The 23,022-nt window shown below is 41.4% G+C and overlaps 3 protein-coding genes across 3 annotated transcripts; 2 read left to right on the forward strand and 1 right to left on the reverse strand.

Moving 5' to 3' along the window:
* Nucleotides 1–1,096: 1,096 nt before the first annotated feature.
* LOC134878885 (FYVE, RhoGEF and PH domain-containing protein 4-like) lies at nucleotides 1,097–8,971 on the forward strand. The gene is made up of 15 exons (XM_063905059.1): nucleotides 1,097–1,332; nucleotides 3,189–3,314; nucleotides 3,634–4,189; nucleotides 4,322–4,784; nucleotides 4,956–5,101; nucleotides 5,405–5,561; nucleotides 5,645–5,783; nucleotides 5,919–5,977; nucleotides 6,153–6,296; nucleotides 6,405–6,577; nucleotides 6,698–6,812; nucleotides 6,890–7,015; nucleotides 7,295–7,438; nucleotides 7,541–7,681; nucleotides 8,469–8,971. The coding sequence occupies exons 1-15, from the start codon at nucleotides 1,215–1,217 to the stop codon at nucleotides 8,736–8,738; spliced, it is 2,877 nt and encodes a 958-aa protein (XP_063761129.1). The 5' UTR covers nucleotides 1,097–1,214; the 3' UTR covers nucleotides 8,739–8,971.
* Nucleotides 8,914–18,057, reverse strand: LOC134878887 (DENN domain-containing protein 11-like). Its single transcript, XM_063905061.1, is given in 10 exon segments — nucleotides 8,914–11,434; nucleotides 11,556–11,624; nucleotides 11,983–12,020; nucleotides 12,022–12,134; nucleotides 12,225–12,356; nucleotides 12,566–12,704; nucleotides 12,810–12,966; nucleotides 14,387–14,545; nucleotides 14,851–14,950; nucleotides 17,461–18,057. Coding segments are annotated over 10 exon segments (1,485 nt in total). The 5' UTR covers nucleotides 17,843–18,057; the 3' UTR covers nucleotides 8,914–11,238.
* Nucleotides 18,058–18,568: 511 nt separating this feature from the next.
* arl1 (ADP-ribosylation factor-like 1) lies at nucleotides 18,569–23,015 on the forward strand. Its single transcript, XM_063905062.1, has 6 exons — nucleotides 18,569–18,668; nucleotides 19,827–19,964; nucleotides 20,696–20,777; nucleotides 20,887–20,998; nucleotides 21,438–21,616; nucleotides 21,897–23,015. Exons 1-6 carry the CDS (start codon nucleotides 18,665–18,667, stop codon nucleotides 21,925–21,927), a joined length of 546 nt encoding a protein of 181 aa, XP_063761132.1. The 5' UTR covers nucleotides 18,569–18,664; the 3' UTR covers nucleotides 21,928–23,015.
* The last annotated feature ends 7 nt before the right edge of the window (nucleotides 23,016–23,022 follow it).

Genomic DNA, 23,022 nt, shown 5'->3' on the forward strand with positions numbered 1-23,022 from the left:
AAACACAAGTTTCGTGTGTGGGCCGTATTCCATTATACTTGTAGAATTAGCCGCTGATCCAATTAAAAGTAGACAAGGGGCCGTATTTTGGCCCCGGGCCCTGAAGGTTCAAAGGTTTTATTTGTCATATGCACAGCAGATACACCGTATATGTCGGTAATGAAAATCTTATATCCCAGGCTCCTCCAACAACTCAACATACATAGTGCAAATAAAGTAATGCAAAAATTAGACAAGAAAAGTGTTGACACCCCTGTTCTACATGGTGAGTTCTACATGGTGAGTTCTACATGGTGAGAGGGAGGAGATTACATTCAACACACACAGGGTTGAATGACATAGGAGGGAAAGACCTGATAGTGGTCATGCTGTATAAATATTTGTTTCAGTCCATCTTAAGATCATGGCCGGCTAAAAGTGAAAAATATTTTTGTAGAAATGGATTGACTTTTCTATCCTCTCACACTAATTTGTGGGTTCCATGGTGTAATTGTCAGCACTCTGGATTTCGTACCCAGTGATCTTAGTTCAAGTCTCTTGAACTCAAGTCACAATATCACGGCAGCACTAATATCCCATGAATTACTTTTGTTTACCTCAACTGTCCTTGTCCTTCCATAAAAAATAAGTATAGGGTAAAAAATGGTGTTTGTATGAAAACATGTTGCACACTTACATCAGACCTCTTCCTAATGATAGATCCAATGTCTGATGTCTTTTACAAATTGTGACATATGTTCTATTATAACCCTATCGTCTAATAGCACTTAAAATGGTTTGGCTCATTGCAAAGTTCCTGCTTTTTTGAACTTATTTCTTCATGGTTGAATGCACTTTGGATGATAGCATCAGCTAAATTAATTGTAATGTATTACAATTTAATAGTAATACTCAATACTCTTAAACAGGGATAGCAACATAACACTGCCACTGTGATGCATTCTCCGAGGGAGATTACATTTTAGATCTCAATCAGATTTAAAGTGATAACACGTAAACCCTGAGATCTTGTCAAAATCTCAGAGTCTCTCCACAGTGTGAAACTGTCTGATTGGTCAGTGCTTTAACTGAGAGGCGGGGCTTATCAAACAGCTGTAGAGATATCAGAGGCAGTGATTGACTGAGCACGTGAAATACAAAACCTCAGAGTCTCGTGGTCTCCTTATCTCTTTCCGCTACAAGAAGTTGGACCTGAGGCTTTTAACTTTGTGACAATGTTTGACTTGAAGAAGAGTTACAGTCTGATCGTGAACTGCAGCGCGGAGGAGTTCAGGCGAGCGGCGGTCAGGCGGAAGGTCAAAGGTGCGGAGGAGTGCGTAGCCTCAGACACAGGTGAGGTACCTTTCATTTAAAACGTTTTGCTAGTATTATAATAATGAAACAAAAAATACATTGTTCCTCCAGTAGGTTTATATTGGCTGTAATAGTACAATACTACATAGAAATTCACTGCAATTGTTGTATTGGTTGTGGTTGACAAAAAGTAAACCCCACCTGATACATTCTGTACTGACTGGTTTTATTATAATTTCAACTTCCTTATTAAGTCTTTTGTCCAAGATTGAGCTTCTATTGTCTCGATCTTTATGGCAAATAACATAGCTACAATACAGGGGTAGCAGGTAAAGCAAGTGTCTGTAAACAAAACAATAGGCCTACACAAAGATAGATTTCACTTATGGAAATTAACTGAAAAACACGTTTAAAAAAAAAGTGACTTTCTGTCTACATTCTGAGCTTTTTCCTTTTATTCTTAGTTTTTCTAGTGACCAAAGGAAGGCTGTTGGAGTTCATGGCACAAAAGAAATGGATATGACTGGTTATTGTTTCTAAATCCTATCAAAATATAGTCTCAATAATTTCCAATATGTCAGGAGGGTCTTGTGTTCACACCAACCAGATTGTGGAGGCTCATACTGCCCTCTTAAAGTGTTAAAGCATTAACTCTCCTTGTGCCTGGCTTACATCAGTCACTGCTATTTTAAGTTCATGTCAGCGTGTGAATGAAATACCACTGAATTTATGTTTTTTAATTTTCGCCTCTTGGCTTGTTGGATTACTGCAGTAAAATCTCTTTCTCCTGATTCACCCTAGACTTTGAGACCGGCTTTTGTCAATCCCTTTCTCACACACATACACACAAAGCTGTTCTGTTCCCCCATCGAAGCACAGCTATCTGTTTGGATTACAGAAGTATGTTTGCTCCAATGGTACCGTCAGATGCAGCCTGAAACAGTGCCGACAATGTAAATAATTCTTCCACTGGTGTGAGGCTCGACGGAAACAAGCACTCTTACAAATAGGCGAAGCACTGGCTGTCAATGAATTTGTAACATGGGGGAAAAACACGCTTTTTCTTGCATCACAACTGAAGGGCTATCAATTGATGCAGATTGATTTAAATAGTTGCTGTGTAAAAACTACAAGAGTCTGTGGGAGGGATAGTACTAGTAATTATATTCAAAAGTTGCCCATGAGATCCTGACAATAATATGTAAAACTGCAGTGAGTACACTACAAGAACAAAAGAGAGAAGTAACAAAGCGGAAGTATTACAGTGTTGAGAAAGCACTTTTTACTCTCCACATCTAATAAATCTTGTCAGCAGAGCCAGGCGTGAACAGCAAGTCTTTAGTTTGTTCAAGTTATGGATAATCTTGCATAAAGTTGGACATAAACTGCAGGTACGAAAACAAAGGCTTACACAATTTGAAAGTAAACGATTGTTGTGTTGTATGGATGTAAGTCAAAGGTTAGTAAAACAGCGGTGAATACTATGATGCATCCTTGATTCTGGACAAACAGTAAACTCCACTTGGAACATTATGTGCTTACTGGACTCGTGTATAATGAATCTACTTGGCTGCCTAATTAAGTATTTGTTTTGATATAGCATGCAGGATTTTGTTGAAATCGGTGTAGCCCTTACAGTTTGTGTGTAATTGCATGGAAAGAGAGTTCAGATTTATGTTTCGTTTCATTCAGAGTTTTTCAACTTTGTTTATTGCGCTTGTGTCTTTTTTGGCAAATTAAATAAAAAAATACGAGTGTAGAGATGTGCAGAAAGTGTCTGCAACTGTAACGGTCATCTGTGTGATTTATAAAAAGTCATTTGTTTATAAAGATATCCATGCATTGTGGGTAAATATATATGTATATTTGTGTGCTTTTTTATTTTTGAAAACTAGTGAGCAGTGGAGTGTGTGGCTCGTACAGCTGTGACCGAGTGAGTGGATCAGAACCAAACTCTAAGCCTGGGGCAGAGGAAGTCAATGAAAGAAGCCCGGCTAATGGATCGCCTTTCAAACCACAAGGTAGGCTGAGGCCCACTAGCCTTCATCAACAACCTGAAAATAAATGATATGTATGAGGGGATCAAACTTCCCAAAAACTATTTTATAAAACCTTTTTTGCTAAGAAGAACCAAGAATTTGCTACTGAAATTGTGATTGTGTGATTTGTTAGTTATTTTTAATTTTGTATTGAATTTTGAATCACATCATGAACCCCAACAAACCAAATCCAGTTGAGATCACATCAGATTCACCTCTTGCTAAGAAGTGTTAGTCAATAAATCCATCCTCGTTGTTGGAGATTACAGCTTGTCTTCACTGACTGTTTTTCTGTTTGCAGTGCCTCCTAAACCAGCTCACCTCCAGAGCCCTCTGAGTGCAGGACAGGCTTTATCCCATAGCCCCCCTGCAAAGCTAATACCTCAACAAGTGAACGGCAAAGATCAAGACCGGAGTCCTAACAGAGGAGTGTGGTGTGTCAGCCCAGCACAGACCTGTGTAGGCTCTCCTAGTCCAATAAGAGGAGCAGGGAACAGTTTGTTAAATGTGTCTGGAGCACATATCAGCCCTGCCAGACTCTCTCCAGGGACTCTTAGAAGCAGTCCACTTTTAGGCTCTCCAAGTCCAGGCAAAAGAGGCCTTCACAGCTGCAGCCCAGCGAGGGAAGGTAGGCACAGCCCTGCTAAATTGTCTCCAAGGAACCGCAGCCCGCTTTCAGGATTACTGCGGACCCCCAGCCCTGTGCAGGGGAGAATGGGAAGCTATAGACCCGTCAAAAACTGTAAATCGTGGCTAGGACTACACAGAATCCCAAGTTGCAAGACGGAAGGAAAAGAGAAGAAACAGGGGAAATCCCTCAGCGTGCCGGACTTGATTGTTTACATGGATGAGAGCAGGTTGGATTTTTAAAAATTGATTTCATACATTTATGCAACTTGATTGACTCAATACCTTTTTATATAACTAATGACCAATCATTTATCCATGTCTTTATGATTTTCAGTAATGTGAACACTTAATTTCTGCAGGATTCTAACGGAAAAGGTTGATCGCTCTCCTCTGCAATCCCCCAACTGCAAAGGGCCAGTCATCACCATCAGATCACCGGTTAACCATGGACTCAGACACGCAGCAAGTGAATCCCATCTATCGAGCATTGGCAGAGACCATTCCCCAGGACAAAGGAATGGCAAAGTGCAGGGAAGAGAGGGCACATTAATAAATGGGAACGGTTTCAATGACAAAATGGCAGAAAGCAAGATACCCGTTGATTATGGCTCAAAGTCTTCCTGCCAGTGGAATGAGCCAAATACAGAAGTTGCCCGGATCCACAATGACTTTAAAGATGAACAATATGATGAAATGAGAAAGGGAAGAGAAGAAGGCGAGCCTAAAAATGAAGAAAACACAAAGCAGAAATTGTACAATATAGCAAAAGAGCTGCTGCAGACCGAGAGAGCCTACGTGGCTCGTCTCTACCTGCTAGACCAGGTGAGTGGGGAATCTGTGGCTTCCTAATAAAATGTAACGGGGACACTTTAGTTGACTCTGAGACTAAGGATAACTATGGCCGTGTATTCACATTCTCGTTTCCCTTTCTTTTTTATTACTTTTCCTGTGTAGCGTTATCTGTTAAAGTGAATTCTATAACTCCTGTCACAGGTGTTCTGCTCGCGGCTCACAGAAGAGTCAGGCCGAGGCTCCTTTCCTCCTGACGCGATAAGAAGCATCTTCTCCAACATCTCTTCCATCTACTCCTTCCACAGCCAGTTCCTGCTGCCTGACCTGGAGAGCTGCATCGGCCACTGGTGAGTGATCGCATGTTAGACCGAGACAATGTGCAGACAATCCTGCCCATTATTGTAGGAGTGCAACTTGGTAGGTGACACATTTTCCAACCGTCTCATTAAAGCTGTGTCATTTTTTTCTAAAAACATGGTTGGAGGTAGGTTTTTAATGATGCCTCAACTGTTTATGGTAGCTGGATGCATCTAGGGCTGCAGTTGAATAGTAAAAATAATTGTGTCAGGAATATCTTCTGCTCAAATTGGATAGCTTCATAAAAACGAAGCACATAACAGACAAAGCTATTGCTTACTCTAAACCTTTAGGTGTGAGAGCCCTGGCCTTGGTACTGTCCTGCTGAAACACGCACCCTTCCTGAGGATGTATGCCAACTACGTCAGGAACTTTGACCAGGCCATGGAGCTGGTGAGGACCTGGACTGAACGCTCCTCTGTCTTCAGAAACATCGTCCAGGAGATACAGGTAAGACGCTTCCAGCAAGATATGCGTTTGTACTCACTTATTTAAAATGATGTAGGTCGGATGTAACATTGTCATGTTTTTAGAGTCAGGAGGAATGTGGCAGCCTGACCCTGCAGCACCACATGCTGGAACCGGTCCAGAGGGTTCCACGTTATGAGATGCTGCTCAAGGATTACCTCAAGAAGCTGCCCAAGGATGACCCAGATTATAGTCTTGCTCACAGTATGTACACCGTAGTATTATTTCTATCTCAATTTGGTTAATGTATAAACATCCCTGCTGAGAGTGTGAGAGATTTCTTTGTGCCTATTTTCCCTCATGAGCAGAATAAACCTCTTTCTTTGTCTCTTTCTGCAGAGGCCTTGGAGTCTATTTCCATGGCAGCCACCCACTCAAACAGTGCCATCCACAAAGCTGTAAGTCACATCATTTACTATTGTGCTAACTAGGATTCGTCACTAGCACACAGCACATTTATGCTAATATATCCTCAAAAGGGACCCTGAAATTTTGACTATCTTTGTCGCGAATGTGAAATCTTTAAAATGACTCCAGGGAAATACAGATCTGTTTCTCTCTCTTTACCTGTAGGAGAGCCTGAAGCGTCTGCTGGAGATCTCTGAGATGGTTGGAGACGAGGAGGTGGTCAACCCCACCAACGAGTTCCTCAGGGAAGGCCGTCTGCTCAAGCTTGCTGCCAGGAACACCTCGGCCATGGAGAGGCACCTCTTCCTGGTTAGAAACAGATGCAGAGTCACTGCACCTTTGCACTCAAAATTATCCGTAACCTGGCAAGACTGTCCTTCTTCTTAAACCTTATCGATAACATCTGGTTTTTCACAGTTTAACAACTTCCTGCTGTGCTGCCTTCCAAAATTCTCCCTTGTTGGGCAGCGGTTTAATGTCCGCTGCAGGATCGGAGTGGATGGCATGCAGGTGCAGCAGACCACCAATGAAGACCACCTGTACACCTTCCAGGTCTCTGGGAAAGAGAGGATCCTTGAGCTGCAGGCCAGGTGTGTGAAATTCGTATTAGGAACATCAGCAGTGAACACATTATCCTGTATTATATAATGTCACAAAATTGACATTGCATCTCATTTAATGCAGTTCATGGGTTTTTTGTGAATTTCAAGCTCGGAACAAGACAGAGATGATTGGATCCAGGTGATTCAGGAGGCCATTGACACGTTTCAGAAGAAAAATGAAACCTTCAAATTGGCTTCAAAGGAGATAAAGGAAGAACAACCAGTAAGTTGGGTTATTGATTATTTCAGAATGTTATTTTTAATTTGTTTTAGAAAATGGCACTCCCATGTGATTTGCAGATGGAAGAACTTGGCCGGCGTGCCCCTCGCTGGATCAGGGACAACGAAGTGACCTTGTGTATGAAATGCCAGGAACCTTTCAACGCGCTCACCAGGAGAAGACATCACTGCAGAGCCTGTGGCTGTGTGAGTGAATGGCAGGGGACTTGAACACAAAAACCAGAAGACTCTGATCAGTAAAATCTTAAAGTTTTGGAAATGATTTACTCTAACTTCAAACTAGTCTCCTTATTACATCATCTAAAAGTGTATACAGTATGTTGAAGAGCATTTAAAAATCCCCATACTTTCCTAACACCTTTACAAGTGACGCCCTTCCTGACTTGTTTGTGTTAAATGCACTGAACACAATCCAGACATGTGCTTATTTTAGGATAAGATAGTGATGTTTTTTCTGCTCTTCAGGTGGTATGCTGGAAGTGTTCAGACAACAAAGTGCCTTTAGAGTACGATGGCAACAAGCTGAACAAAGTGTGTAAAGCCTGCTACTCCGTCCTGATGGCTCAGAGAGGGGAGAGTATGGAGGGGAAGAAGAGGAGAACACTGGAGGTTAGCCTTGTTCTTTATAAAGGTTTAAGGAAAGTGAATTAAACATTAAACGGATGTTAGTCTCAAACAGCATTGTGTTTTCTTGTATGTGTGTTCTCCCAGTCCGAGGCCTCCATAGTGTCTAGAGATTGCGTAATGAGTGGCTTCCTGCTATATGGCGACAACCCTAAGACCTGTCAACAAGTGTGGTCTGTCATCACCTGCATTGAACCGCCAGTCCTCCACCTGTACACTGCTCCACAGGTAGGGATCTCTAACATTGTGATGTACTGTTTAATCCTAGAGTTTATTATGTAGACGCTATTCCTTTATTTTCTTACTCACTGGGCTTTGCCATAAATTAGCATAACTATCGACTGTCCTTTTTTCTCTATAATTTCACTCAAAACTGTTTGCCCTTAGTTTCTAATTAAATGAGAAAACATTCAAAGTCCTTTTATTTATGGTGCCTTAACAGCTTATATCAGGATAGAACAGTTTGGCCTTACCGCCCAGCCTTAGAGCCGCATACTCTTAATATGTCTGTTATTGAGTGATGTTGTCATACACACAAATGTCACCACAGTCACTCCTCTCCAAACACAAAACGGACTACATGCACTCGTATGGAAAAGGGAAATACTGCTGAAATGTGAAGAGCTGTTGTGCAATCAACTGCATAAACAGTCAGGCTGGGTGTTGGAGTACTGAAACCACTTCTTGTTTTATAAATAAAACCCTTAAGGGATGGAAAATACAGATTTTGTGAGATATTGTTTCTCAATGTCATGTGTCATATGTCATGTCATTTGCAACACCCTGATTTGAATGAAATGGAAAGTGCAATGTGGCAGGCTACGTCATATCAGAAAAAAGTGTATTGTTGTCCAAAGAAACTATGTAATATCCTATCTTTTAATCTTGTGATCTACACAACACACTTTTGTGTTTGCCATCACTATAAAAAGTCACATTACTGCATGTTCTCTATTAGACATCTTGCCATCCAGCTTCTTTTTAATCCCTTTCATTCACCCTCTCATGTCTCCAGGAGGTAAAGCCTCTATCCAGTATACCTCTGCTGGGATGCAGTGTGGACGATTCCCCTCAGAAGCTCCAGGGTCGGCCTTGTTTCTGTTTAAGACAATCCAACACCACCCACACGTTCTCCTGCGCTGGTTTGGACCTCAAACAGAGCTGGCTGGCTGTTCTGAAAGCTGCTGTGACGGGAGGGCAGTGCACACTCAGAAGATGTGTCAGTGATGAAAGTATGTGTCCTTCCGAGGAATTTGTCATCATTGAAGACATTGATAACTCCTGAACGCTCAAGAACAGGGACTTTTGAAGGTATATGGGCACAGAACAGACAAAGGTCCATTGATGTTAGAGATGGCTTTGAAATGAACATTTGATGAAATGTATGAAATCTTAAAGTAATTAAGGAATGTAAATTGTGTTAATAACAATATCCAGACAGTGTTTTCCTTATAAGTGTCATTGCACTTTATTTCTGAAATGGTTTACAGTAAAATAAATAAAGTGAAGGAATTTTAACATGAGTTGGACAATCCCTTCAACTACAATGGCTGCTTCAGCTATGTACACGTGATCTAAGGTGCCATGCGATGTGACGTGAAAATATTCTCAAGGTTGTTTTCTTACAGTGGACAGTTGAACACATAATTGCATCAGTGATACACAGAGGCTCTGTGGGATCATAATTGCCTTATAAAACACATTCAACTGATCCCATTTCTTCACAGATAAAGTTACAGCAATTTAATATTTACACTCGAAACATTTCACAGCTAAAACTCAAAAGAAAGATCAAAATGATCCCTGTAAAACATAAAATACTAATTATTAGTTGTACAGCATCTCTTGTGTGGGTAAGCTTATTGTGAGATATATGTTTCAATCAGAAAGAGGAAACATCCCATTTAAATGCAAGTTAACACGATGATTTACTTTTTTGTCATGTCAACAGAATTGATCTCGACGCATGTCTTTCATTGTGGCATTTGCGTTGTGATGGTTGGGTCATTCCACCCCTAAATGGATTTTTCTGAGCAATCAAAACAATACCTGATCAATGGATGTATGCAGGCTAAGATCATATATCCCTTCAAAGGGAAAACTGCTTAAAGCTGCATTAATCAGGATGTATTACAACAGAGGCCCAAATAACTACATGGAATGTAGCTCACTAACTTGCTAGGAATGCAAGGTTGCTCGCTAATCCCTGTAGCTTTATGAGGTTTAACTAGTTCTGGTTTTATTGAACATGTATTATGTTTCCATCTTCAATTGTTTTCAGCAGAACTGTCTCATAAAGCTATCGTATGCTACCTCTATTGCACTAATCATTGAAGTGAGCAGCTAAAGCTAGCTAGTAAGGACAGTGGGACAACTAGCAGCTCAAAGCTAATTTTCTCAGAAGTTGGTGAAGACCAAAATAGAGATTGAAGAATCAGGCCTCCACGTGAATGCTAATGTCCGATAACTTCTAACACGTCAGCCATTAAGACAGAGATGATGTCACAACTTAAAAGAGTATGAATTACTCAAGTTTTCCTCCATTGTCAATTTGATTAATACAGCTGTAAGGTTCTTACTTCTTGACTGAGGAACACTTGTTTTTTACAGCAATACACAACATAAGATAACAACCTTGCTGATGAGCATATGCTAATTGTGCTTCATGTGAAAAGCTTTAGTGATAGTATTGTGTTTAAACTGGCTCTCTATAATCTAATCTGCAGACAGGAGTTGTTAATTAAATTATCTCAGGAATCCTTTAACTACTCAACCCTTAAAGGCCTGTCAAAAACACAACTAGACATATTGGGGAAAGCATGAGAGACCAAACAAGCATCTTTCTGTAGCAGTGCCTTCTTGCGAACTGGAGGCCAGGCAGACGGGGTCGGTGCACATAAGATTTCAAATCACCTCTGTGGGCATAATCAACCTTACCTTTTTGACATCAATAGAAAATATGATTTGGTCTTAGCTCAGGGCAAAAACTATTTGTCTTAAAATTAAATGGCAAGCTGGTTATGGTCAAGTTAAACCTCAGTGCTTATTACAGACATGGCTCTTAAAGACAGAAGTGGTTTGACCTGCTTGTAGTGACATACGTTTCAAGAAAGTGCGCCCTGATTTTAACACGGAGGCTTAAAAAATGAGATGTTTAAATCCAGCACTTGATACAAGGAAAGCAACATTGGCAGAGGGGCAGACCCATATCACACATACGTTGACACACTATACATAAAGGGGGAAAAACCGGATTATCTACAGGATGGCTACCTCTCTTCTTCACTTTCATACATCACTCCTCCGTTTTGTTCACAGAAATTCTCCAAATCACAGGAGGACATCTTGAGGGACGTCTCTTGCTTTCTCTCTCTACTTGATGTTGAGTGCAGTTCAGGCCACTTTAGTATTTTATTGATCTCCTCTTGGGTTTGGCCCTGCCCTCCATGGCATTCAAACACACATCAGTGTTAAAATACTGCAGCTGTATCCAATCCAGGGTATCATTTTCAGAGAAATGCATCTGCATGAGGCTGTATCAAGGAGAACTGACCACATTTCTTGTTATAATAAATGAGTTGACTGATTGTTGCTCCGGCCATAAGGCTGTGAGAGAGCAGAACCAGGGTGAACAAAATAAGCTCTGGGGATATACGACAAAAGAAACAATCTGTAAGACTCCAAGAAGCCAGTAGTGCAGCACTCAACATTTTCTCGAGGCAAATGTACCTCCTTTTTTTAAACCAACAGTGGTGAAAGGCATAAAGCCAGCCGTCCATAATTCCTCAACTGCAGCACAGCTGCTCGGACACCAGCAAGGTGTCGTAGCCATAGATCTCCAGCAGGTGAAGCAGAAAGAGCCTGTCTCCATGGGGATCCAGACCCATGGCCCTCACACTCTCATGGGTCAGCGTGGGATCGGGGCTAGCTGCCACCTCGCTGAGGGTCTGGAAAATCCTGTTGTTCTGCTCCAGGAAAAACCTGGATAAATAGAGATTTAGAAGGAAGGGTGAGTACTTTAACATGACTTTTTAACCCCCCCCCCCTGTCTGTCAATGGTTACTGCTCCACTGGCTGGATAAATAAATCATGTTGTACTTACAGAATAAAAAGATCCTCTTCACTGGACACACAGTCTCCATTCTCCTCCTGGGAGTACAGCAACATCTGCCTACACACACACACACACACACACACACACACACACACACACACACACACACACACACACACACACACACACACACACACACACACACACACACACACACACACACACACTTTATTCCTAGCTTTTCCTTTAAAAACCTGCAGAGGAGCATGCACTATTTTTAGGTAAAAAATATGTCCTGAAAATATATGAGAAGTGTTGTTTTTCCTTAAATATTAGCAAAAGAGGAAATTGTAAGTGTATTGGGGACTATTTTCAGTTGAAGCTTAATTCACATTTTGAAGTATTTAGGGCAGCAGAACAGTGTATGTGTTGTTGAATGGTTATAAGTCATGATGTCGTTAAAAGTGTCACCTACCTCTGTTCAGTGAGCTTGCGATATTTCTCCCTGTCTGCAGGTGCTGAGGCGGAGCAGAGGCTTCAAACCATCCCTGTAGGTCTTTACATTCTGATTGTCAACATACACATCATACAGATCCTTCTTCTCCTCAAAGATCTTTTCAGTAGTACCTAAACATGCAAACGCACAAGATTTGAGACGGAGATGCTAATAGTACCTGCAATAAAACAACACCCAGTCCTTTTAGAGTATCTACTTACACGCTACGTAGGAGAGCTCGTTCTCCAGAGCGCTGATATCGGCCACGTTAACGTAGAAGAAGGGGCGGAACTCGGGCACAGCCACACCGATCCCTGGGATGGAAATGTTTGCCAGGCAACAGCAGCAGTACACTGAGAGAGACAAGGGAAAGAAGGGGTGAAATTATAAAAATGATAAACAAGTTTGGGAGAGAAAGACATCGACACAGGATTTGAGTGAGTGCATGACGTGTGTATTGTCCAACACTGATGTGGCGTGAGAAAAACTAGCAAGAAAAGAAAATATGCAGAACTCCTAAAACTATTCCTTCACATTTCTATTTAGATAATTCCGTTCTTACCTCTGTAGCAGACCACGCCCACAGGTGGCGGGGAGAAGATAAGGATGCGCCTGCGGAGGAGAGCCAGTTTCCACAGCACCATAATCTGCTCCCCAAAGAAGCGGATGAACTGGGACATGCAGCCTGCTGGGTGGGTGATCTGCTCCCCAGGTATTCAAACACAGAGACACACAAGGTTATTGAGCCATACTTTGTAAAAAATAAACATCAGCTGATGTAGCTGTAGAAGAGGAAATGTCCTTACCTTCATCTCAGGGTGCATGCTGTGGTTGATTGCAGCCCCCCAGGCGTTGGCTGGACATGCACTAACAACACCATCACCGCTGGGGGGCAGTATTGCTCTCTTGTCCTCATAAAAGGCCTCCAGAGGTGAGTAGTGGCCTGGGGTCTGAAGCTGAAGCCTGGACAAAAAGTGATATTAAGGGACATTAAAACTGGAATATTTCAAAGCTTAAAATCAATATATTTGCAGCAACATGTTTGCATATCTTCAGTTTAATTTGTACTTCTACTAAACAACCATCAATTGAGAAATGAATTTAGCAAAAAATGTGAACATTGGCCTTTAAAGGGGGAATCTACCAACTAATACAAGTTGTAGTTGTTATATAAGATTAACAAACAGCTGTCGTTCTTGTGTCACAAACTGTGGAGTTGCATACATATTTTAGGCTAAAATAATTAAAAGTCAAGGCACATCTCCAACTATCACTCCTGTGTTTACTGTTAGCATCATTAGCATTTCTATGTAAAGCTAATCAGTTCCACTAGCTGCAGGAGGAAGCCAGGGGAAGACAAGCAAAAGACTGAAGATCAGAAATGAAAAAGGAGGGGGAGAGAGAGAGAGAGAGAGAGAGAGAGAGAGAGAGAGAGAGAGAGAGAGAGAGAGAGAGAGAGAGAGAGAGAGAGAGAGAGAGAGAGAGAGAGAGAGAGAGAGAGAGAGAGAGAGAGAGAGAGAGAAAAGTATCCACAAATTCCTTGATGTGTTAAACACTTAACAACCAACAGTGAGCCGTTGATGTAATGTGGCATGGCAGTCAGCAGATGGGGAATCTGGAGCAAGCAATGCAGTGAATGATGAGTAAAGAGCATGACCGCTGCATGACTGGAGGCCAGCAGGGTGGGAACTGAGGCAGAGAGAAAGACGGGACTGAATATAAAGAGAACTGTGTTCAAAGAGAAAGTGTGACAGATCTTGGGATTAACAATGAAGTTCATGTGGTGTTCAACCCCAACAAAGTTATGAATGGGGTTAATGAAGTGTAATTTTGATATATGGGAAGAGAAAACAGGAAAGTGTGAGAGTGATCTATTTGAGATATGGAAAAGAGGAACTATGCTAAGAAGAGTCTGACTAGCAGCCCCTTGTGGTCATATGGGAACTTACCTTAGGACTAATATTGACACACATTAAACCTCTAAGTGGTAGTAGTGTCACGGGACATACAGTGCTCTTTGGGTGAAAAATTAAACAAATTAAAGGAGATTTTTCAAAACATTTTTCAGGCAGTGTGTGGGAGACAAACTCCCTCTGGAGGGAACTTTGGGAATTTAGCCTTTGAAGACCATTTACATGCACTAAAACCTATTTAACACACTACAGTAAAGGGAAACCCCCCAAAAGCATAATAAGACCTCTTTAACTTAAATAATCAGAGATGTTTGACTTTTTTTGCTTTAAAAAAGCCCTTGATTTACAAAATATGTATAGGCAAAAGGCAATTCATGTAATAATTGACAACTAATCAATTTATATTTGGAGCTGTAGTTGTTTTTGTTGAAGGAATATCTCAGGTATTTCAACAAACCAGCTCCTCTTACCTGACCTGATGCTCCAGAAAGCTCATGTAGCGGTAGAGCAGGGTGTAGGAAGGCGACAGGATCCCTACCGACTTCATCCTCGCACCCCTCTCCACCGTGCTCTCCACCGCCATGTTTGCAAAGCAGGCGAGGCCAAAGTAGGAGCCCTTCCGGAAGTATCTGTGGATGGACGGAGGGGAGAGAGAGAGAGAGAGAGAGAGAGAGAGAGAGAGAGAGAGAGAGAGAGAGAGAGAGAGAGAGAGAGAGAGAGAGAGAGAGAGAGAGAGAGAGAGAGAGAGAGAGAGAGAGAGAGAGATGAATCCATGAGTCATGAAAACCAAAGGCACTGCCAGATGGCTGGGCATTCTTTCCTTTTTGCCAGGCAACACTTTGTGTAGTTCTGTCCTGCCAGGAGGAAGGCATGGGGCCGCATCCTAATACTGAAAACGAGCTTTGTTTGTGTCCTGTTTTGTGCACATGCTTACATGAAGTCTGTGGTGACCCTGTGGGAGCCGCTGGCGATGGCTTTGAATTCCACTCCCTCCAGGTCCATGTCTTTGGGCAGACACCACTCCAGCATGTTTCCTATCCCGCCCCGGCAACAGAGAGATAACGTTAAAGCACACACACACAGAGCACTGACACAAGGCCAGACTGTTAATAAATTATCACCATTTCTTCTCTTGCTCACGAAACAGCAGTAACAGCTCGTCTGGATTCTTTAGAATTCATTATGTGAGGGCTGGCGCTCGAGCGGCAGCTGAGCAAATATGGTGTGACACGGAGCAGGGAGACAGAGAAGGTGACTCAGCCAGCGAGGTTTTTCAATCTAATCATTAGCTATACATTAGCTCCGTCAGTGAACTTCCTGCAGGGATGTGAGTTAAGTCGTCTGATCAAACCTACAGGTCTGTATCACCCACCTGCGGCAGAACACCAAATATGATCTATAACCACTCAGACAGCTGTTATTGACTTTATGTATTTAGCTTTAAGTATCATGCAGTGCCTATCAAAGCTATTTCCTGTGCAGAACGATCAGTGTAAAAGGCCCCTAGAGACATAGGAGTTTGTATTACTTGTTTTACATCCCATTTGTGAACAAAAGCACAAACTCAGAATGCTTTGCTTTGTCATGTGGCTCTTGATACTTGACTAAATTATTCACAAAAATTAGCCTCAAATTATAGGATTGTCTATGTCACCCTTATGCAGCTTTATTTTAGGGGAAGTAATTGATCTTCTTCCTGCTCTAGTACAGAAAAGACTTAGAAGTGTTTGAGTAATGCTTTCGATCTCATTTGTTTGCTTAAAACAGGGGTGTCCAAACTTTTTTCGCCAAGGGCCACATACAGAATACTATAAGGAGAGCTGGGCCACTTATAGAGGTGAATATTGCCTCATGAGTTAAATTATAAGTTAGCAAAACAAATCAAATGTAGGTGAATAATGCGCAATACTTGGAAATGCTTTAAGGGAAAATCAGCCTACATCCATCTCTTTTTAGGGTTTCATTTATTTTGTTGGCAGCTCATTCCTTAAAACAGAAGCCTCAGATTGCTTATAATAAGAGTAAATATGAAGCTTCAATTTCAAGCTTATTATGGAAATAAGTTATTGGGATTTGTTAGAAAATGACTACATTTATTTGAAATTGGGCTCATTAACACATGCATACTGTGTCATATATTTTAACATATATTTGAGAAGTACAATATAATCCAAGCAAAAGTTTAATTTGTGGGCCATATTCCATTATACTTTAAGAATTTGCTGAGGGCCAATTCAATATGGCCTGCGGGCCGCATTTGGCCCCAGGGCCGTAGTTTGGACACCCCTGGCTTAAAAGAAGGAACCATCTCTGTTTCTTTCTGACAGTGTTGCATGTCTCTAGAGCTTCTTCCCTGTCTTAATTTCCTGTCACTTTTATGCTGCACTCTTTAATAAGAAAAGGTCTAATAAACACTCACTAAAAACCTTTGAAAATGGAGAAATACAGAAATACATTTGGCAATTTCTAGTGACTTGCCAAACAGTGAGACAGACGTATGTAAGTTAGTTTTGAGTTCACAAACTACATATTTGATGATTGTAGAAAATACTTCAGCTATGTGCAATGTGTTACACACCAATTCATCGTGGTTGCACTATTCTGCAAATATGAACACATATAATAACATACTGCTTAAATGGTAGGTTTTCGGCTCTAGGTGCACGTTATATTAATAGACAGAGCAGTGGTGTATTTTATATAATATCATTTCATATCATAGATTCACCTTCTGATTCTGTTCACATCCTGATGAAAAAAGTATCCTGTTTTATTCTGTTTTGCGTGACCCTGTGAATCCTGACTCTGGTGCTAAGGTAAAATGTGGCATCAGCTCATTAGTGGAGGGAAAAGATAACAGCGCTATTGTACTGTACAGAACAAAATGTAATCCAGATACACCACCTGGATGTTTTTTTCAGTGTGACATGTGGTTGTAGTGTAGTATTAATTTCAGTGACCATTTCACTGAGCAAATCTAAAAAGCATATTAAAACCTGTTATTGCCTCACCCTTTTCTGCATATCCTGTGTCAGCCTGACATGGTGCAAAACCATAAAGCACCCAGCTACACCCTGAAGGGAATCTCTTCTGTGAGTTTCTTTGAAATCATTTTGAAACATTAAATCTTCTGATTCTTAAATTGATAAGCACTCTAGGCGATATAACCTTGTTGGGTACTATTTCACAGGGGCTCGCCTTGTCTTCAACATGCCCCTCATTAAAAATGTATAGGCCTGCATAAAGGACCAGCTGATTGATTTCCACCACAGCTGTCATCCTGACATGTCTGTTCTGTATTTAGGCTACACAGGGCTTTTAATCATGTCTCCTAACTTAAAGCCAGGTCAGAAAAAGCCACACCTGTAGGAGAAGGTTCTGCAGACTTGATACAAACATGCTCTCTGCATTTTGGGCGTCAGACTGTGGATTGCTTCCCTTAGACGATGCATCTGCTTTCCCATTACCTGTCTATAAAGATAATTTCCATTTATTGTGTCTAATATAGTGATGATAATTCCATGTTGCATATTTTATGTCCCACCTGATCTGGTGTTGAACGTAACCACAAAGACCGACACGATCTGGTCCTTTTCCTCCCATTTCACCATCCTGTCATCCAAAGACTCCTCTGTTGATCCTGGATCCGAGAGATGCTCCTCGTTGTCGGAATGCAGGTTTTCATCCTTGCCCGCCGAGGTCGCGGGTGGGGCGCTGCAGCCGTCGGAGACAGACCTGCTGGAAGTGGGACCCCCTGGTCCGCTGCTCCACCCCGGCGCAGAGCATCCTGGTGAAGTACGGCTCTTTGAGGGGCTCGCCAGTCGGTCCTTTGCGTGTACTGCCGCCGGTACTGCTCCTCCGGGCTTCTCCGCGGACGGAACCTCCTCCCAGTCCAGCAGAGGGGCTCGGTCCGACCGCTCCACCATCCCGGTCCCGCCTCGTCTGTCTCACCGCCGGTCGTAAATGATGTCTCAGCCGACAGTCACCAGGTCCATCCGTTAATAATTAAACCTCAGAGCAATTCCCGCATTATAAAGTTATTCTTAACTGTTCAGAAGGGTTGCATTTTGCATCAAATTAATATTGCATGAAGCAGCTTTTACATCTATCTCCAAAATCTTTCTTGTCTGAGGTTATCATAAATGTGATGCTGTTGGGAGAGGGCAACTCCTTCGTCGAATGTGTTGCATTCAAGACAACTCGTCATTTACGGTAGCTCATCCCCTTCTATAAGGATAGATGTTACTGCATTTTGTTTAGTTCCGTGGTTATCCCATAATTTGTTTAAAAAAATATATTTACATGTTCGCTTTTTAAATTTTAATAATTACTCTTTGATTGTATTAATGAATGTTTTAGCATGTGATAAACGTGTTTTAAATTTTAAAAAGAATTGATTATAAACAATTGGGAACACGACACCGATTTTGCTTCATGAATGTACCCTGCGCTAACGCTTTGGGTAAATCCTCTTTTCAATAACAGCACTTTCGATAAAAAGATTTATGTTTTTATAATTTAGAAATACGTTAATTAAATCTATAAGACTCACAATGTGTCAAATATATTGCTGATTTTCGTAAATTGTTACATTGGTTATTATTTGTCAAATGTACAGTTAAACATCGCACTTTGAATATGTTGAATGTTAGGAAACAAAATCGAAGCTAGAGTTGGTGACAGTTCAGCGACACGTCAACCACACGGAAGTCTTTCCAAGCTGAACGAAGGACCGTAGTCTTATCGAAATGGGTCAGTATTTGAACTATTTGTCGATAAAATATGCATTTATCTTTCAATCACTTATAACTTTCATACACATGAATTATTAGATACCGATGTAGCTTTTGTTTCTATCTTCCTGCTGCATTTAAGGAGGATTGCGACTGCTGCCTGCTAGGAAGCTAGCGTTAAATGCTAGCTATTTACTAGGAATACCGTGTGTTTCTCATCCATGGTGTGTTTGTGTGTGGACAGATTGTAATCGCTGTGTCTCGATGATATTCAGGCTAGTTGCTTTAAGATATGTAAGGAATAAAGCATAACCACCTGGCGTCTTCATTTAACTAAATCATGCCTCAACTTCAATAGCTGCAGCTAAGCTAACCCAACCTGAGCTAAGTGCTTAACCACTGACAACTCGTTAGGTGATTCATGCAAATCCGGGAAAAGAGCTCTTCAAGTTGTAGAAAAGCTCACTCTTTTACGTTTGATTCACTCCCATGTCTTTCACATTTCTATCTGTTTTTGAAATTATTCTAGCAGGCAAAGTAACTACTAATCTCATGGTCGGTTTTACATTGAATCATTTTATATTTTGTCAATCATTTTACATTTTTCATCTAAGTCGGGGGTGTCCAAACTACGGCCCTGGGGCCAAATGCGGCCCGCAGGCCATATTGAATTGGCCCTCAGCAAATTCTAAAAGTATAATGGAATATGGCCCACAAATTAAACTTTTGCTTGGATTATATTATACTTCTCAAATATATGTGTTATCCCCAATAACTTATTTCCATAATAATCTTGAAGTTGAAGCTTCATATTTACTCTTATTATAAGCAATCTGAGGCTTCTGTTTTAAGAAATGAGCTGCCAACAAAATAAATGAAGCCCTAAAGACAGATGGGATGTAGGCTGATTTTCCCTTAAAGCATTTCCAAGTATTGCGCATTATTCACCTACATTTTGTTTGTTTTGCTAACTTATAATTTAACTTATGAGGCAATATTCACCTCTATAAGTGGCCCAGCTCTCCGTATAGTATTCTGTATGTGACCCTCGGTGAAAAAAGTTTGGACACCCCTGATCTAAGTTGATTACCTTCAACACTTTCAAACTGTTTGCTGTTATAGTGGATCATTAATCAAAAGGCACTTTTCTCAGCATTAACACTGTTTCCTTCTTCAGGTGGTTTCTTCTCTAGCCTCTTCTCAGGCCTGTTTGGCACCAGGGAGATGAGGATTCTGATCCTGGGTTTGGACGGCGCAGGAAAAACAACCATACTGTACCGACTGCAGGTTGGAGAGGTGGTCACCACAATCCCCAGTATGTACTGGTTTGCTCTTTTTTTCCATCATTTCCACATCCTTAAATACATTTCTGTTTATTAGATTCCCTTTTTTTCATACAGTGGTATAACAACCTACACATGCACAATAAGATTATGAATAATGCTATTACATGGCAGGGTATGGTGAACAGAGCCAACCAGTCTGGTCCACATTTTTATTTGACACACTTTGAAGGGTTTGATTGAAGATGAGCAAATAAAAGAAACCAGTTTCCCCCATTGGATTACTACAGTTAATTATTGTAGTGATGTAGGTAAGGACAGTTCTGATTTCATTGGAAAAACAAATAGTATAGAATAAAAAGTACCTATACCAAGAACCCGTCACTTTGTGTTTTTTACATTGAGATGAAAGTAAATCACGCACATGTGTGACTTTAAAGCAAGATATTAACCTGATCCAAACCATAATGACTTTTAAATATCTCTTTGTTTTACAAAGACAGGATTGTAATTCAATATTCAATCACATATTGCATTTAAATTGCGGACTTTCTTTGCAGTGGATTGCACAAGAGTTATTTTAGCAGCCTTTCCCTCGTTATTTAGCAATGTAAATGATCAGATGCTAAATATTTGCATGATTTCCACCAAGGGGGTTAATTCTGATTAGCACTGAAACCATGACAGCAAACACTGCACATCCAGATGAGACGCTGGTGATAATCATGCTCATACTGTACCCTTTGGATTTCTCTCCGCGCAGCAATCGGCTTCAACGTTGAGACCGTCACATACAGAAACCTGAAGTTCCAGGTGTGGGATCTGGGAGGACAGACGAGTATCAGGTAAGAGGCAGATCGGGGATGTACTCCAAAGAGTGTGATGGCCTTCTGTCTCCGTCCTCCTCTCTGTCTTCCGTCTTATAACCTTTGATCTCCTCTCTCTGCTCGACAGGCCCTACTGGCGGTGCTACTACTCAAACACAGACGCAGTCATCTACGTGGTGGACAGCAGTGACCGTGACAGGATGGGCATCTCAAAGTCTGAGCTGGTGGCCATGTTGGAGGTTAGTGGGCGTATTCTCAACTCCACCCTACCACATTAAACCAATATATTTCATTACAAGCTCCAGTCAGCTACTATTGGATAGATTTCTCTGACATCAAATGCCTACAAAGAAGCAATTTGACTCATTTTAAATATCCTAACCTTTCCTCTACTGCCTACATGAGGTCACATTTCCCACTTGTCCTACTCTTGGTCTGGATAAGATTTTATAATAAGTAATTTTTGACCAAATATAGTTAACTCAGGAAAGAAAAATCATGGGTCTTGGTTGAATCCAGATGTGAGATGATATTACATATTTAAGAGTGGTTAATTTTTCTCAAAGTATTTAGTTTCAGTGTTTTTGCTTCCATCACACAGACATTTGTAATTGCTTTATCTCTGGCTCTCTTCCTCTTGTTTCATGATGTCATTTTGCGACCTCGTGTTTTACGCAGGAGGAAGAGCTGAAGAAAGCCATCCTGGTGGTATTTGCAAACAAACAGGACATGGATCAGGCGATGACGCCCACTGAGGTGGCCAACTCGCTGGGCCTGCCCGCCCTCAAAGACAGGAAATGGCAGATCTTCAAAACCTCGGCCACGAAGGGCACAGGCCTGGATGATGCAATGGAATGGTAGGAATTAACCATGCAGACACAGACTATGTAGAGTTTTTAGTATATTTTAGAATAGATGGTAACATAACACCGTATTGAATGTTTAGATTTCTATTTCCCTCAAGATCCACATTTGGGAGAACGCCAGCTAGTTATTTAAAAACAGCAGAAAGACAATGTGGAGGAAGAAGGAGTTTATTCCACTTCATAACCCATGCAGTATTGGTTCATGTTGGACAACCTGTTCTGTTCATTGTGTTTGCTGAGGCTGAACTCTATTTGCTCTCTGTCTCTGCAGGCTGGTGGACTCCCTGAAGAGCCGACAGTAAAGGCTTCCTCCCACTCTGTATATACTCCTGACCTTTGACCCTTCTGTATGACGCCTTTGTGACTGACCCCTCCCCACTTCCCCTGGACCCGAGATTGCACTCCTCCCCGCCTCAAGCCTTGGCCAAGCCCTCCCAATGCCCTAACGCCTTTAAAGCCTGGGACTTTCAAGTGAAGGCTGCAGTAACGTCTGGATTGGACACACACACAAAGCCCCATCTCTTTAATGCTGGTGTCTTGCGTGATCATTGTAAAGCAACCTCAGTGATAGACAAGTTGATATCTTTCTTTTTTTGTGTTTTAGAAATGCATAAAAGCTGGAAACACCTGTGAACAGATGGCGCTAATTTTACGATCCTATTTCTATCATTGATTAAGAGGAATCTATATGTAAGGCTTTGTGAAAATCCCATATACTCTAACCCTCTAGCTTTCTCAAATCAGGTGTCTTTGCTGCACAATGCATCCGTTAGCTTCATCTTCTAACAGAGGGGTCAAGTTGTGAAGCCTGAAGATGATCGGTAGGTCCACCAGGAGGCAGTGTTTCCCCGAAAGAGTAAACAGTGCAGAGCTCAGTCTTGCTTCTGAACCAGGACATGTCACTGATCGGCAGCATTGCAAACTCCTGAAACATCTGTTTTACAGAATGCTGGACTAGCCAAGCAGCACTCAATGTCAATATTTAGTGCAGTACACTTTCAATCCAACATACCTCTATGTAAACAGTCTGCTGGCTTGTTTGAAATGTTTGTGATTTTGGGCTCTTGGGTTTAAAAACTACTCCACTACATGTCCTCTGGCCATGTGTTACTGCAGCCTCGGCTGTTTTTGTACAATACCGTCAGGCAGATACAATGTCATGGATTTCTGTTGTAGTTTTTTCCTCCTGTTCATTTGTTTTGTTCCCACTATTTTTTAATTACTAAGTAGTTTAAAGTCTTTTTCCATTGGAATCCTTGAGTCCAGCTTTGGCATATTAGTCAATGGGTTACTGAACACTAACTGTATGCTCAAAGTTTTATGGTTGCATATTTATATCTGCTTGTACAGTGAAAATGATTCTCAGTAAAGATTGCCATCAGTGATTGTACCATTGA

This window comes from Eleginops maclovinus, chromosome 17 (genome assembly GCF_036324505.1).
Source record: "Eleginops maclovinus isolate JMC-PN-2008 ecotype Puerto Natales chromosome 17, JC_Emac_rtc_rv5, whole genome shotgun sequence".
In the NCBI taxonomy this organism is placed as follows: Eukaryota; Metazoa; Chordata; class Actinopteri; order Perciformes; family Eleginopidae; genus Eleginops; species Eleginops maclovinus.